The sequence below is a fragment of the Octopus sinensis genome, linkage group LG3 (assembly GCF_006345805.1).
Source record: "Octopus sinensis linkage group LG3, ASM634580v1, whole genome shotgun sequence".
Taxonomy (NCBI): Eukaryota; Metazoa; Mollusca; class Cephalopoda; order Octopoda; family Octopodidae; genus Octopus; species Octopus sinensis.
In genome coordinates, this window is record NC_042999.1 from 117,055,071 (window position 1) to 117,069,195 (window position 14,125).

Sequence of the window (14,125 nt, forward strand, 5' to 3'; positions counted from 1 at the left end):
TAACTCACATGCCTGAATTATGTTTACAGTCGTGGCCAAAAGTTAGGAACATTTTTTTAAAAATTAAAATTATTATGCCCAAGTACAATTTGATTCAAATATAACTTTGGGCATTTAACCCTTCAGTTAGAAGTAATACTTATTTATTCACTTTGTTTTGAATTAATCATGCATTATCTTGAAATTTTGATGAGGTATCTATTAATTTTTAGAATGATATTGTAAGCCTGGTGTAAGAGGCTAGATCTGGACAATTTGAATATAAAACTGGTAGAATATTTTGGCCAGATATGGCCAATTTAAATACTGAAGGGTCAGTATAAAAATTCTAATTTTCAGACCTATGTTCCAAATTTTTGGCCATGACTAAGTTTCAAGTGAACTATTTTTTTCCGGTTTTCTTTTTAATGCTGAAGTTTTTTTTTTCTTTTTTGTTCTTAAGATTTTCTGAAAACAAAACTATTGCCATTGGCTTTGTGGTGTTTCAAAAATTAGAACAAGGAAATACATACTTCTGAGTAAAAAATTTTAAAAAAACACTTTAGAGTATTTGGAAATAGGAATGATGTGGCCTTGATAGTTAGTCTCACACACACACACACCAATAGTATGTGTAAATCATTATAGGACGCTTTCTGAAGAAAGATACTGTTGTGCTGACATCTTTGTTATTACTGCACACATAACCATTTCTGATACAAAATCCTTAATTTCACAGTTTAGTTTCAGTAGTATGTTGTTGATCTGTTAATCATTTCTGGATCCTAACATTTTTTGTTATAGCTAAGTAAAAGGAAGATGGTGGGTAGTGACCAGGACCTATTTAGCAGAGTTTCCAAAACTGAAGGAAGACACAAACAAAAAAAAAGAAAGAAAGAAAAAAAAAACCCAATGAAAGTCTGGTCCAAATGCTTGTAATATAGTGAAAGGAACCCCTCAAACCAGTTGATGGTGTTACACCAGTTGACAGGTTAAGTTTAGAACTACAGAACTGATAAAGTCCACCTAATGAACTTTTACAATTTCTGTCTACCAAATTTCATTTACAAGACTTCTCTCATAACACCTCAAGTCACTTGCACAAAGTGTTGTATAGTTGGACTGAATGCAGAACATCAAGGCAAAGCAAACCTTTTAATCATATGGCCGTGTCTATAATCAGTAACAATACACATTTATAACAAAGATAGGGGATGTAGAAAATTTAAACTTACTGATGTCCTTGCAATTCAAAAGCAGTTCCCCTTCGGCCACCTATATCCCACACAATGATGGATTGGTCAAAACTACCAGAGAAGAGTAATTTTCTAGAGGAATCCCAACTCAGGCTACGTACACTTCCTGTTGACATTTGGAAAGAAAGGTTAAAAATAAAACCATGATTAAATAAAACTTTTTTTTTTTTGAAAATAGGGAATAATATTCAGCATCTTATTGTGAACATTATCATCTGAAATCAATCTACTTTATCAAAAGATATCACATGACAAAGTTTTTTTTTGAGAGTTATAAGTGAGACTGACTGAAGAGGAAAGAAAGCTTTCCTATCTGCCTTCCTTTTTCTGTCAAGGGCTTATATGCCCCTCTATTAGACTATTTTCCTTAGTCATTGTGCAGTGATTGCCATAAGCTTTAAGAGCATCTGCTCGAAAAGTTAAACCATCATTCTTTCCTTTCCTGAGCGTCTGCTAATACATTACATGTACCACATCCTTGCATTTTTCTTTTTGTGTTTGTTCATTTTTGGATTTACAATATATATATTTTAGGTTGTTTCACGTGAAATGTCGTATTTAAAAGGTAACAATAAAATGTTTCAGAAGTGTTAGAGAACTAATTTATTTAATCAAAGTATGTTTACCCAACGTTTCTCTATGTCATATATTCCATCTTCAAAAAAAAAAAAAAAATCATCATCTTTTGCTGTGATAAACTGTCTGAACACTTCAATTATCTCTTCTCTATTTAAGAATGTTTTATTGCTTATGAAAAGCTCTAAATGCTTAAATAAGTATTGATCAGTAAGAGAGATGTTAGGGAATAGGGAGGATGTTGCAAAATCTCATAATTCAGGCTTTGCAACTTTTGGACCATAGCTTGAGGAGTGTGAGGACATGCATTGTCTTGGAGCAAAATTGAGCCATCTCTATTCACTAGTCTGGGTGGCTTCTTTTTCAAATTCTCATGCATACAATCAATATGATGTTGCAGTTATTTTTTTCTTTATTGCAAAAATGAATAATGAATAACTCCCTTCGCAGACCACCATACAATGACCAATAACTTTTTAGGGTGCAATGGTGGGTCTGGGTAGTGTTTAGGTGACTCTCCTGTTCTCTAGCTGTTGTCAAAGAGCATTCATTTCTCATCACAAGTAATGATCTGAGGCAAAAATGGTCTTTTTCCAGTTGAGAAAGCAATAAGGAGCACACTTCGAGACATCTAGTTCAGTGGATATGGAGCAAAACATATCTGCTTTCTTGACTCTTACAGGTGTCCAAAAACAGTTGTGCAAGATGTTTGGAGTTTTGTTGAAAGTTTTTGAACCTTTATGCTCGGATTTTGTTCAACCAAAGCATCATGCCACATAACTGATTTTGGCCTTCCTACCCCTTGGTTTATTTTCAAGGCTATCATCTCCTGAATGAGAGTTTTGGAACCATCTCCGAGTAGTTCTGATGTCAACAAAACCATTACCCAAGGCCTGCTTGATATTCCGTAGAGCTTCTGCAGCAGAGTGACCCAGTTTGTACTCATACAAGAAAATCATTCATAGCTTGCTTGTTATCATTTTCATAAGGTCTATGGGTTGGGTATGAATTTTGTATACCAATATTGTTGAGAAAGAAAAAGAGTCAAGATTATATGCAAGGTATACTTAACTGAGTGTTTTTAAATGACTGAAATAAATTAAAAATGCGACATTTCATATGAAAGAACCTTGAGATATATATATATATATATATATATATTATATATATATATATATATATATATATATATAATCATTTAGCATCTGCTTTCCATGTTGGCATGGGTTAGACAGTTTGACTGAAACTGGTAAGCTGGTGGGCTGGACAAGGTTCCATTCTAATCTGGCATGGTTTTTACAACTGGATGCCATTCCTAATGCCAACTACTCCAAGAATGTAATGGGTGCTTTTTACATGATACTGGCATCAGCCATGACTACGGTTTTACTTGGTTTGACAGGTCTTCTCAAGCACAGCCTATCACCAAAGGTCTCAGTCATTTACCATTGTCTCCACGAGGCCTAATATTTGAAGGATGCTAGTTACATGATACCGGCACCAGCCACAACCATGATTTCATTGTCGGGTAGCATGGCTGTTCGCACACAAACATCATACAATCTGCCTTTCACTTTGAGCGAGAGGCCCTTCATTACCAACAGAGGTAGGAGCTCTCTGAACTTTGCCCAACCTATTGTTATTCTAGCAGCTATGCTCTTGGAGCATCCACCTCCGCTACTGGCTTGGTCACCAAGATAACAGAAGCTATTAATTACTTCTAGCTTTCACCCCTGACTTTTGATGGAGTCTATTTTCTGTACATATATGTTCAAAAGAAGTTTAAGTTAGAACTTTATTGTAAGCTTTATTCATTTGTTACTTATACTCCATTGCAAAGTAACACATGCCACATCAAAATATTGCTGCTCTCTAGCAACGTAGCATGCATCCTACCTTGAGAAACGCCTGTTTAGATAATGTTTACAAACTATAAAATTTAGCTCAATAAACAGATGGTAATTACTAGAAGGAAGACAGGCAGAAGTGAATGAGAGAGTGAGTGAGTTAGAGAGATGATTACTCACCTGAATGTCCCTTGAAAGTAGTAATTAAATCAAAACAGTTGTTTTTAACTTTTAACACAGATATGTGTCCAGAATAATCTCCAACAAAGGCATATTTTGATTGCTCATCAAATCTTAACAATGGTTAAGTAAAATAAATTAGTTATCACAACAGGAATATTTTATTCTCATTATGAATAGCAAATGAACTGAAAGGTCAAAGATTATCTCAAAAGCCTTTATTCAAAGCTTGGTTAAAGGATAATGTTAGAATGTAATTTAAGTCAGATAATGAGAAACAATATATGTTTGTGTGTAGATGCAAATGTGGAGAAAAGTTAGAAAGCGGGGTGAAGGGATAAACATTAACTGTATATATATATATATATCAGTATATTGGCAGGATGAAAGGGCAACAGAGAGAGAAATCAAAGAGATGTAGAAAGAGGCAATGATATTAAAATACAAAAGAGAAGGAATAAGAAGCCTAAATGATACTACAAATAAATGAAATGATGAAGTAGATACTCTACAAAAGAAACATCCATTATTTAATGGTTTAGTCATGAGAAACAGGACTAGAATCATGGTCTTTGCTTGACTGTTGAAACTGATGCAGTTGGTTTTTGACTTGAATATATCTGTAAAGTGACAGCAATGTGAGGGAAAAGGAATTCCAGATGGTTGATACTCTGTGTTGGTAATGATCATGTGACGGAAGGAAAGGATACAAAAGATTAATACAGGGCCTTTGGGTGTAATGGAAATAAGAGACAAGTATGGTGATAACTTGGCGAAAGTCATAAGCAAACAGATATATCTGAGGAACAAAGATCATTGTAGTAGAAAAAGCAAAGTAAGAAGATGGCAAGTCATTGGGCTAGACACCTAGCAGAACTGGCTCTATGGAAGTCACACTAGTGGTCACCAAAGAGAAAGAAATCTGAAGTGATAAATGTCTGTAGTCAAGTTTGCTTGTTCACCCAATTTGGAAAAATTAAGCCATAACCATCTCATCTTTTTCTCTGACAAAGTACATTATTCAATGTGTCCTACATAAGACAATATGGTGTGATATGAGGTTTGACAGCTATTTCTAGCAGGTTGGATGACCTTAGTCACTTCTTTGGATATGGGAGTAAAACAGAGTGAATGTTGGTGGATAATAAATTGTTTCATGGATTGCTGCAAACCACTGTGTTAATAATCCCCGAGAGAAACAATCAGCTGGGTCAATGACTTGTGGCTAGGTTTCATATCCAAAGTGGATTAGTTGAAGGATAATACAGAGGTTAACAGTTCAGTTAATATATGTTGAATTTAATAATTCTTTCTCTAATGTTTGGTACAAGGCCAGAAATCTTGAGGGAAGGGTGAAGTCAATTACATCACCCCCAGTGCTGCACTGGTACTAATTTTAATGACCTCAAAAGATGAGAGACAAAGTTGACCTCAGTGGTGTTTGAACTCAGAATATACAGTCAGAAGAAATGCCACAACTAAGCATTTTGTCTGACATGCTAATGATTCTGCCAGCTCACCATCTTGTTGAAGTGAATAATTAAGCAAAAAGATGGATGACAGGACAGAATTTTAATCACAAGTGGCTTTCTGGATGATCCTGTTTCATATGTATGCAAGTAATAGGATAGAGGTTAGTTTTCAATTAGTTGCTTTTTCTTTGGAAAGACAGGAATCTCAGTCTCAAATGGTGGTATTTTATATCAAGGGTGATGCAGAAGATAATGCATATTTTGCAGCCCGAGTAGAGTTGGCACTACTTCTCACTCCTGCCTTTTTTTTTTGGCCTAGTCAGAAAAGGAGAGCAGCATTCATGATCTTTTTTTCACAAGACTTCTAAGAGTGGTGCAGTAGGGAATGGCAGGAATCAGGACTTATGACTTACTGCTGCAGGAAATGAAGTTATCCTCAAACTGGAGATCTCATCCCTCTGCTTATCATGAAATAGCCAAGTTATGGTATTAAACCAAGAATTATTTTAGGTCTGGCACTCAAAAATAAATACAGTTTGATGGGCTTCTATATAGTTTCCATCTGTCCAATTCCAATCACAATTCCACTTTGGGTTGACCCAAAGTAAAGGCAGAAGACAAAGTATACACAATGGAATTAAACACAGAGCAACAGGACTGAAAAAGCAAGCTTCTGAAATATGTCTCATGCCTGCAACCATTAAGATAAAGAACTGGCCCTCAAATCTTTTGCATTCAGGTAAATGTGTTACTGATTATATCACGAAGTGCACATCATTTTTTAAAGGAATGCAACATAGTATAGTTCTGGAGATGATTAGGTGAATTGCGAATCCATGCGATACATATGGTGCTTATGGACAAGAGTAAAATAGCTTGTGAATGGCATGGCTTTTAAGTTTTAAGTTTCCTTCACAAGTCACACTGACTCATAGGGGCCAGTTTCTTGGTTTCCATGGTATGTAAATTATTCAGCTGGACAGGATGCCTGACCATCACAGGATTACTCATTTTTGCCAGTAGAGTTGACTGGAGTAATGTGAAATGAAATCTTTAGTTCAAGAACACAATGCATTGTCTGGTCCTAGAATCAAAACCACAATCTTACGAGCATGAGTCCAATACCCTAACCATAAAGCCATGCACCTCCACAGGGCATGGTTTTGCAATGTGTTGCTGTACAAGATGGGTAGTTTCAGGACATAACAGTTGTGAATCAACAGAGTGAGGTCCCATGTAATCGTTGAAGAGTAGCCCAAGTAGCCATGGAAAATGTAGAGGAAATTGCTGGATAAATGTCAAGATAACAGAGCTTGAAAAACCTCATTTTAAAAAAAAGTTTAACATTTGTAATTAAAAGACCTGAAATTTTGTAGGTCATCTAATCTAAAATTATATATATAATTTGACATCAAAGTGTATATTTATCTATGCACGTAAAAAAATGCATACACACACATGTACATCAAGTAAGCATGTACACACATACCTAGCAAATATGCATGCACACATTCACACACACACCATAAAAATTATTTGTAAACCAGAAGTGTTAAAGGATACTCAAGGCAGAGGCACCATGAAGTGGCTTGATATCCTCCTAATCGTCGACCAGTTTCTGAACAATGCCACTGGAAGTAACGGTCCCGGCCACAGCTGAGGACCCATTCACAGCTCAATGAAAATATAATAGCATTTACTCGACCAAAATGGGCTGCAAAAGGAGAAGTAAATAAATGTTTGTTAGGTGAAGAAAAGAAAAAAAAATGGTGGTATTGAAACAAATAAACAAGCAAACATGCAACACAGTCTTTACCAATGCTATTGCTGTGGTTATTGTTGTATCCATTATATTCATCGTTACATGCAAACCACCAACTTTTAAAGCGGGAGTGGCTTTTCCAACATCAAGAGAATAAATTGTCAGTAGGGTCTTCTACTCTTTCTATCACTTCAGACAGTATGAGGGTTGTGCCAGTATTTTCAAAGCCAATTCTGTGGTATGGGAGAGAATCAGATTTAAACCCAGTACTTAACTGGTACTTTACAGACCTTGCAAAGGTGAAAGGTATAATTGACATCAGTGAGGTTTGTACTCAGAGTGTAGAGAGCCAGAACAAATACCACTAAGTATTCTAAGATTTTTTTGGCCTGCCTCATTATATAACATATCACTATATTTAACCATCAATTATTATCAATGAGGTCACTTAAATTGATAGAAATAATAGCTAAATCTTGTTTAAATCACAGCTCATCATCTTATAAGATGGGGGAAGGACATTAGATAATGCAGTCCTAAATATCTCTAAAAATAAATTAGGATGGTCACTTCTGGAATGGATATTCACAGGGTTGCTTGATCAGAGTTGGCTTGGAACAAACAAACAACAACCACAAAAACCATCATCACCACCAATATGGTTCTATGTAGGCTGGTATGGTTTTGTTATTCATCACTAGATTAATTTTGACCTATGAACATAGATACATTGGATACAGGGCTGAAAAAGATGGGATAGTAACAGGTGGAACATCTCTGATCATAAACATGATCAAACAACACTGAGGCTAAATAATAACTCTTATATAGAGTTACTTGGCTCCTTAATACAGCTCTCAAGCAAGGGTAATTGTAGTTAAGTCACCATTATAACTAACAACATCTGTTTTAACATACAAAAATAGATTTTAAATGAAAATTATCGTACAGACATTTTATAGATCATGATTAACCGTATCTGTTACTATTATGCAAAACTGCAAAAGCAACCTGATGAAGTTTTATGTCTAATGAAGGAATATTACGTTACATTTATTAAAATTTGGAATATCTATTAACTGTTGTCTAAAGAAAGACAGGCTTTGATTTCAAACTTACCAAGATAATCCCTGACATGCGTCATCCGATTATAATCTTCAGAAATTGTAAACTCCTGGAAGAAAAAAAATACATACATATATATATCACCATCCTATCCTAGCATCCATCAGACAAGTTTTATAATTGATGTAATTTTTCTATGGTCAGACACTTTTCCTGTTACCAGCCTTCACTTGTTTCCTAGCAGGACAATATTTGCTACTGTCTTTCATATGAGAGCTGGACATAAAACAGCAGTTGTAAATGAAGACAGTCTATATGGTGACTGTTTATTCTGCATACATGCTTATGCAACACTCAATATCAAGACTAGGGGAAGATGCACGCGTGCGCATGCACACACACACACACACAAAGCTTTGTATAGTTCCTACTGACAATTTTACTCACAAAGCCTTGAGGTGACCATTACTATAGCCACCTTAAGGCAGGTGCCTCTAGAAATAGACATCTACCCCAGGAGAAAGCTGAAATCGCATGGTTGTGAAGTAAACTGCTTAACCTCGTGTGTGTGTTACAATAATAATAATCAAAATACGGTACAAGGCTGGTAGAAATTGGGATGAGATGGTGGGTGGAACAATGGGTTAGTTGATTAATCCATTAGCATTTAAACTAGTCCAGAAATCCTTGATTTATGTTTAAACTGGCCAGATCCAGGTTCTCACACCTATCCAATCATGTCATTCTAAAATTAAACAATCATTTTATCAAAATCTTGACGCATCAAGATAACATATGATTAATTCATAATAATGTGGATGCATTAGCATTACATTCGACAGAGCAATCTAAACATTAAAGGGTTAAATTAACATAGCTACTTGACAGGTACTGTATTTTCTTGACTTAGAGGCATAAAGGGCTAAGTTGACATTGTGGCAGAATTTGAACCCAGAACAAATTTGAAGCCAGAATAAATATTGACCTCAAATTTTGGTATAATACAATTACATCGACCCCAGAGTTCAGCAGGTACTATTTTATTGACCCCAGAAGGATGACAAGCAAAGTCGTCCTTGGTGGAATTTGAACTCAGAATGTAAAGACAGACAAAATGCTGCTAAGCATTTTTCCTGGTGTGCTAACAATTCTGTCAGCTCACTGCCAAAGAGCCAGAATAAATATTCCAAGGCATTTTGTTTGGTACCCTAATGATTTTACTAATTCACTGCAACAACAGTAGTAGTAGTAGTAAATTCTGAAGTTGTTAATAATGCCACAAATTTTGAAGACAAGATATAGTCAAAGAATTCAGTGCTTGACTGGAATGTATTTTACTGACCTCATTGAAAGGATGAATGTCAAAGTGGCCCTGAGAATATAAAGGAGGCATCTAAATATCACAAGATACAAGCATCAAGTTTATGGGTGAAGAAACTTGATTGTATCAAAACCAGTATTTCCCTGCTTCTCTGGTACTTATTTTATCAAACTCAGAATGTAATGGGATGGCTAAATGCCAAAAAGTATTTTGTTCAATACTTATCTCATTGCTTTATTTTTTTTTATATATAAAATTATATTTTACATAGGCACAAAACCACAAATTTTGGATGGGGAAATCATTTATTAAATATGTTACATTATTGACCACAGACAGATGAAAAATAAAGTTGACCTCAGCAGGACTTGAACTAAGAACATAAAGAGTCAGAATAAATATTGTGTGGCATTTTGCTTGATACTTTAACAATCCTACCAACCCACCACTTAGGCTTAATTTCAAGGGTTTACATCCTCATCTGCCCTTAAAGTCCAAACAGTATGAAGATTCATTCAAGATTCTGTCTGCAGCTTGAAGAAGCTTAGGAGACACTAGCATTAGTTACTTAAAACAACCCCCCCAGTATTTGGTTGGTACTTATTTTATCAATCCTAGAAGGTTGACAGGCAAAGTAAGCTCAGAACATAAAAAGCCAGAAACAAAGAACACAAAGCATTCTGTTCAACAAACAATTCTGCCAACCCATCATTTATTGAAGGACATCATTTATTGAAGGACATCATTCATTGAAGGACATCATTTATTGAAGGACATCATTTATTGAAGGACATCATTTATTGAAGGACATCATTTATTGAAGGACATCATTTATTGAAGGACATCATTTATTGAAGGACATCATTCATTGAAGGACATCATTTATTGAAGGACACACATAAAAAGATCAAGAGTAAAATTTAATCCAAATTTCATCTCATACTCTTTTACTTGTTTCAGTCATTTGACTGCAGCCATGCTGGAGCACTGCCTTGAAGGGTTTTAGTTGAAGAAATTGATCCCAGGACTTATTTCTTAAGCCTAGTACTTATCCTATCAGTCATCTTTGCCAAACTGCTAAGTTACAAGGATGTAAACACACCAACACTAGTTGTCAAGCATTAATTGGGGGGGGGGGGAGAGACAAACACAAAGACACACATAGATATATACATTTATGAATGTGTGTGTATGTATATACACACATTTATGTGTCTACCAATGCTTTGGTCGGTCCGAGGCAATAGTAGTAAACACTTGTCCATGATGTCATACAGTGGGACTGAACCTGGAATTGTGTGGTTGGAAAGCAAGTTTCTTACCACACAGTCATGCCTGCATCTATGGAACTACTTAATAGAACAGAGGTCTATAAAGTGTCAGTTGCCAGGTCTTAGATGTATGATGGAAGGATGCAAACAGACAGCTGAGTGGATAGGGGTCACAACAGTCTACAAACCCATGGATAGGAAACTTGTATTTTGCTGGTTTTACTGTAACAGGTCTATAGTTAAAACAAGTTAATTTGAAATGCTCCAGTCCAGATATTTATAAGTCATACCATAAGGTAGCACTATGAAACAAGCAGTTTGTTAGCTTCTAGAGTTAGTAAAGACTAGTGTGCAATAAATATATTTACTCCAGTGATTCATATGATCATCGTTTAACGTCTGCTTTCCATGCTAGCATGGGTTAGACGATGTGACTGAGGACTGGTAAACCAGATGGCTGCACCAGGCTCCATCTTGATCTGGCAGAGTTTCTACAGCTGGATGCCCTTCCTAATGCCAACTACTCCTAGAGTGTAGTGGGTGCTTTTACGTGCCACCGGCACAAAGGCCAGTCAGGCGGTATTGGCAATGGCCACGAAAAAATCTTTTTTTTTATTTTTATCCCAAATTTTTACAGATTTATCTGTCCACTCTGCTGGGTTGTTGGTGTAAGAAAGGCCATCCAGCAGCAAAAACCACGTCAAAAGAAATACAGAAGTCTGGTGCAGGCTTCTGTCAAACCATCCAACTTATGCCAGAATGGAAGGCAGATATTAAATGATGATCTCTGGGTTTGCAAGAAACAATGTGGAAAAACAAACAAAAATTACATGAATAAATAAACTGGCACATTCTGTCAGATACGACGACGAAGGTTCCAGTTGATCCCATCAATGGAAGAGCCTGCTCATGAAATTAACATGCAAGTGGCTGAGCACTCCACAGACATGTATACCCTTAACATAGTTCCCAGGGAGATTCAGTATGACACAGAATGTGATAAGGCTGTCCCTTTGAAATACAGGTACAGCTAAGTTTTGCCAGCTGAGTGGACTGGAGCAACATGAAATAAAGTGTCTTGCTCAAGGACACACCATACTGCCAGGAATTGAACTTACGTTCTTGTGATTGTGAGCTGAATAGCCTAACCACTAAGCCATGTGCCTTCACGTAAATAAATGTTAGAACAGATGAAAATTTTTGGGTGATGGGCAGCAATGGAAGTTTATGATTATTTCTTCCACCTTAAATCTATTACATGGTACATACAGTATGTGTGTATATTATATTCTTTTATATCATTCCTGTGTCTCTTCAAGGAGTGGGCAGACAATAGGCTAATTAGTTTTTCATTGACTTAGCTGAATTTTATTGTAGAGGTTCAACACAGTTCATGATGTAAATGCAGCTAATGCACGACAATAGTAATGAGCATGATAATAATAATAATAATAATTAGAAAAATAATAATCATAATATAACTAGCATAAAAATAAATAATAGTTTGTCTCTTTTGACTACTTCATTGTTCTAACCAACATCCAAAGTATATGCAGAAACCAGTTTGACTGGCAACAGTCATCAGTTTATGAACATGAGCAAAATATCTGATGCTATAAATAATTAATCAATAGGGAAAAAAATAATAGGATAAAAATATTTGCCCTACTTTTATTTTATTTTGCTTTATTTTATTTATTTATTTTAGTTATTTATAAAATTAATCCCCACTGAACATTATGTGGTCATATGATCAAGAAATTGTTTCTCAGTCACGTGATACTAGGTTTCATTCCTCAACATGGTTCCAGTGTCTTCTACCATAGCCTTGGGTCAACTAATGTCTTGTGAGTAAAATTAGGTCGACAAAAACTGTGCAGAAGCTTGAAGGATGAGCAGTCCCAATTCTTATGTGATAGACTTAATCTGTCACCAAATTTAATACCACCAACACCAGAGCCTTGGGTCAACTAATGTCTTGTGAGTAAAATTAGGTCGACAAAAACTGTGCAGAAGCTTGAAGGATGAGCAGTCCCAATTCTTATGTGATAGACTTAATCTGTCACCAAATTTAATACCACCACCACCAGAGCCTTGGGTGGAGAGGATTCACTGTAAGGCAATTATTCTGAATATATTTCCAACCCGAGAATTATTTGACATTTTGATATGTTGTTTCTTAATGCAACAATCTTTGAACTAGTAGTTCCCTTCCATTCAAGGAAGCCCTGTAATAAAATGTCATGAGTAATGCCCTTTCTCCTTTAGTTAAGCAAAAAATAACCCTAAAATATAGCTGAGTGTGATATATAGACTGTCAGCAGGAACTTAAGAAAAAACAAAAATGAGAAACAATAGGCTTCTGCATGCAAGAACATAAATTAACTCCATGTTTCTGGCTTCAAGTCTCAGGTTTTTAGTTTTAAATAGAATTTAGTCAGATAATGGTGTTAATGAGAAGTTGCTGGAGTAGTGGTAATTATGATATATGACTGTGCTTCAGCCTTGATCTATCAGTAGAGATAAATTGGTCAAACGGACAATGCTGGGTTTCAGAGAAATGATTTTATTGTGTGTTGCCTCAGTTTTTCCACCTGTCAAAAATAGGTGCTAGATTATCTTGGAATGTTGCTGATGATGGATTACTGTGTTATCCAGGGAAAAAGAATTTTGTCATCCACTTGATGATATAAAACTAGTTTTTACAACTGATCATAAAAAGGGCTATGACTAAAACAAAATTTACCAAATTTTTTCCTTTTAATTCTGGCCTTCCTTAATACAGTCAAATGGCTGACATTGATGAGTCAACACGACAACCTGCTAGAAATAGTAATCCAACTTCCCTTAAATTGCATACCCAATAGTTTAAAAAAAAAGAACCACTGTAGATAAGGTAGTCCCAGATACATTATGACTGATGAAAAATACATTGGATGGTTATGGCTGGAACATCTTTGATCATAGGCCTGCTTGATCAAATTAAACACCAAAAAGAATATAACAAAAGTGACATTACAAATGAACAAAATCTAAATGGAATTTTCCTCACAAGGACTAAATATTTGATGCCTGTCGCTGTGAGGTCAGAAACAAAAAAAAAAAACATGAAATAAAGAGAGACCAGCTGACAAGTTGATTTATATACTCAGAATGCTTTCAAACCCTCTTGAACAAATGAAAGACCAAGCGGCTTTCTTTCACTAATGTGAAATTGTGGTCATTAATACAGAGGGAATATTGAACAATGATACACATACAAGGAGTGTTCAAAAAGCATTCAACTTTTATTTTTTCTCACTAAAACTAAATCCTTTGGATAAGAGGTGATGCCACCCTTCTTGCACACGCATGAAAATTTGTGTTGGTAGGCTGTGTCAGTTCCTGGCTGTTACA

At 35.6% G+C, this 14,125-nt stretch overlaps 1 protein-coding gene across 1 annotated transcript in view; it reads right to left on the bottom strand.

The window, feature by feature from the left end:
- LOC115209305 (WD repeat and FYVE domain-containing protein 2) overlaps window positions 1-14,125 on the bottom strand; it is an 87,308-nt gene that overhangs the window by 14,808 nt on the left and 58,375 nt on the right. The window contains exons 4-7 of the mRNA XM_029777645.2: window positions 8,192-8,246; window positions 6,874-7,024; window positions 3,839-3,951; window positions 1,215-1,341 (exon numbers count right to left, since the gene is read on the bottom strand). Of these exons, the coding sequence (XP_029633505.1) occupies window positions 1,215-1,341; window positions 3,839-3,951; window positions 6,874-7,024; window positions 8,192-8,246 (446 nt within the window). The remainder of the gene's footprint in view (window positions 1-1,214; window positions 1,342-3,838; window positions 3,952-6,873; window positions 7,025-8,191; window positions 8,247-14,125) is intronic.